General features: G+C 50.0%; 1 protein-coding gene across 1 annotated transcript; it reads left to right on the top strand.

The window, feature by feature from the left end:
• Positions 1-623: 623 nt before the first annotated feature.
• ITPA (inosine triphosphatase (nucleoside triphosphate pyrophosphatase)) lies at positions 624-3173 on the top strand (the record flags this gene model as incomplete). The annotated part of the gene is made up of 5 exons (XM_010017472.1): positions 624-697; positions 1550-1581; positions 2106-2221; positions 2704-2780; positions 3077-3173. Coding segments are annotated over 5 exons (396 nt in total), but the record flags the coding sequence as incomplete, so codon positions are not given.

The following is a 3173-nucleotide window of genomic DNA, read 5'->3' as shown; positions in this document are numbered from 1 at the left end:
CATCCGGGCCTGGCCTGGCCTCGCAGCGCTTCCCATCACCTGGCTGTTTCTGGCCTTCAGATGATGGTAAATTCTTGTCGGTGACTGTTCTGGCAGTCCTGCTGTTGCTCCTTTGGCCTCATGTGTTCCTCGAGCAGCAGGAGGAAATGACAGTTACTTCGGCCCAGCTCTAGCAGAAGCAGGACACAAGAGTTTTCTGTTAGCTGGAGCTTCCGATGGATCACCTTTCAGAGCTGTCTCTGTGATGGGTGTCTTGAAAGAACTAAGTGAGCATTGGGACTCAAGGAAAATGCAGGCATTCCTCCAGGATACAGGCTTTCCTTTTCCTTGTCCCACAATTCCTGGCACCCGGGAGGACAGACGGTGTTCAGGTCTGCTCTCTTTTACATGTGAGATCTTTCCTACTGTTCTTTAGCCACTCTGGCCTGCCTCAGGAGAGCATGAGTTTGATTCTGTCCATCTGGTGTGTATTGCCTTTGAGGTAAACAGCTCTAGCAACTGCTGATTTTTTGTGGTATTGCTGTTATTAGGGACATGTGAGAATAGGCTAGAGCAAAAAAATGGGGTTTGAGGCAGTGCCGCCTTCTAGGTCTAATTTTTTCATTCTTGGGCTTTCGCTATAGGTTCAGGGACCTGTTATAGTAGAGGATACCTGCTTGTGTTTCAATGCCCTGGGGGGGCTTCCAGGACCCTACATGTAAGTAGGAGGGACCTTGCTTCACCTTTTTGTGCTCTAGAGTTAAGAGTGCAGGCTGGCAGGGTATGCTTCACAGGGGATTCTCCATGTGCCAGGACCAGTAGGGTCAGGGAGGGGATTACTTATCTGTGTCCTCAGCTTCATCCAGCACCCCAGGGGCTGGACTTAACTCCTTGAGCCCTGCTGCAAGTCATGGTGCAGGACAAGAGAGACAGACCTGAACCATTGGCTCCGGCTTCTCATCTACAGTGCCTGCTCTTGCAGCCAGCTTGGGAATGTGGTGTCACAGCAGGGCTCTGTGTAGTTAAGGCACCACATACTTCAGCAGGACTTTGGGATGAGAGGCCTATAGGTTCTCATAGGGACTGCTTTAATCCAGCAGATTACGAGATTACTAGATTACAGTGTAACCCCACTAATAAAATACTGCCTTAGCTTCCGGAATTAACTTCTAGCATGATTAATTCTTCCAAACTACCTCTGCTGAGCTAAACAGAGACAGAAAAACTTTATATTATGAAGTTGGCACTAGAACTGGGTGTAAGATGTGAATAAATCCTTTTGAGAAATGTATTTTCGCATGTCATTGCTTACAAGTGAGAACCAAGTTATTTACATAGACCCCAGTACTGCAGTAAGTTAAATACCCCCCTGCTGTTTTCACTGTGTCCTATTCAGTTTAAGAGCTGAGTCTGTCATCACTTGTGAATAGTCCAGAAGGTGGTGATTTGACAGCACCTTTAAGAGGGATTCAGAGGGCTTTGAAAATGTATGCAACAATGTCTGTATTTCTCAGCCTGTATTGCTGAAAAATAGCAGCAGAAATGAATCTTTTCTCTTCTTCCCCTTCAGAAAATGGTTCCTGGAAAAACTCCAACCAGAAGGTAGTGCCTCCCATGCTACTGCTCTGCATGTAACTTGGTCCCTTTTCCTCCCAGTGGCTTTGGTGTCATCCCTGGATTCCCAGACTCCTGCCTCCACAGGATGGTGGCAGGGTGTGTGAGAACTTCCTGTGAAGGCCCCTCTCCACTAGTGCTCACCACCCCTGGCATGTGGTGACTGCCCTTGATCCTGCAGTTAAGAGTGTGGCTGCAAATCCCATGCTGGTGTCACGAGCACAAGTCTTAATCACACTGGTTCAGAGTGGGCTTTAGTCCTCTCTGCTGCTGTGCGCTCATCTGCTTCCACTCAAATTAATAGTGGGGCTCTGCTCACTCTGTGTTAGATCTGAGGCCCTGGCTTCAGTCATAGGAGGGACCCAGCCAAGAGCTGTGCCTGAGGTTTGTCACCTCCCGTAGTTTTTCCTCTTTCTTGTGAATGTAGAATGCTTCCTCAGTCCGTCTCTAGGTGGGTGTTTTGCACTCCAAGGGAGAGGCAGTAACACCAGGATCCTTTCTGTGTTGCTCAGGCCTGTACAAGCTGCTGGCTGGGTTTGAAGACAAATCTGCCTACGCTCTCTGCACCTTTGCATTCAGCACTGGAAACCCAGAGGAGCCAGTGAAGCTGTTCAAAGGCCAGACTCATGTAGGTGGTGTGCCTGGGGGAGGCAATGTGCTGAGGGAGGTGGGCTGCAAATACTCTGGCAGCATTGACTCTGTTGAGGACAATTTTAGTGTCCCCTGTGTCACTGAACACCCTCAGAGCTCCTCCGTGTTGGGAACAGGCTGAGGGAGAGGGCAGGTGGTGGGTGTGGAATGCTGCAGCCCTTTTGCACAGCTGTCTGCACCAAACTCTGCATCTTACCATGGTCTCTTCAGCCCCCTTGTCTCCCTCTGGCAGGGTTGTATTTGAGTGCAGATGTTAGTTCTGTTAACTGGGCATAAAGGTGCTGTCAACACAGGGCAGCGTGATGGAATGCTTAGTTTGGAGCTGCTAATTTTGCTCGCATCCTGGGAAGTAGACAGCACCAATGCAGCAAGCCTGTGGTGGCTTCAGTCTGTGTTGGAAGTATGACTGCAAAGCTGCAAAACCATGGCTCATGGGTCTTCTTTACATTTTTGTGGCAGGGGCTAATAGTGGAGCCCAGAGGCCCTCGAGATTTTGGCTGGGATCCCTGCTTTCAACCGGATGGCTACAACCAGACGTGAGTGGTGTTTCACCTACAACTCTTTATTCAAACAAAGCCAGGGTCAAGGCTGTGTGTCAGGAGGAACCTGCTTCTGAAGAAGGGTGGCAGGGGGAAAATGCCCTCCTGGATCTGAGCATGGCATCCAGACAGGGATTGTTTGCTTTGCCAGCCTGACACTACAGGCTGCAGCCAGGCAGGGTGACCTGTGGTGAGCAGAAGGGGTGACAGGGAGGGATGGAACAGGACAGGACAATGACGACCCCTGCTGTAGCATCTCTGGTGCTGAGATTTGTGATTTCTTTCCCCTCCAGCTACGCCGAACTGCCCAAGGCAGTGAAGAACTCCATCTCACACCGTTACAGAGCGCTAAGTGAGCTCTCTGCCTTCTTTCATCAGACCAACTCGACA

The sequence above is a fragment of the Nestor notabilis genome, unplaced genomic scaffold (genome assembly GCF_000696875.1).
Source record: "Nestor notabilis isolate BGI_N333 unplaced genomic scaffold, ASM69687v1 scaffold31180, whole genome shotgun sequence".
NCBI lineage: Eukaryota > Metazoa > Chordata > Aves > Psittaciformes > Psittacidae > Nestor > Nestor notabilis.
Note: the sequence above shows the minus strand (reverse complement) of the source record. Positions and strands in the feature narration are given on the sequence as shown.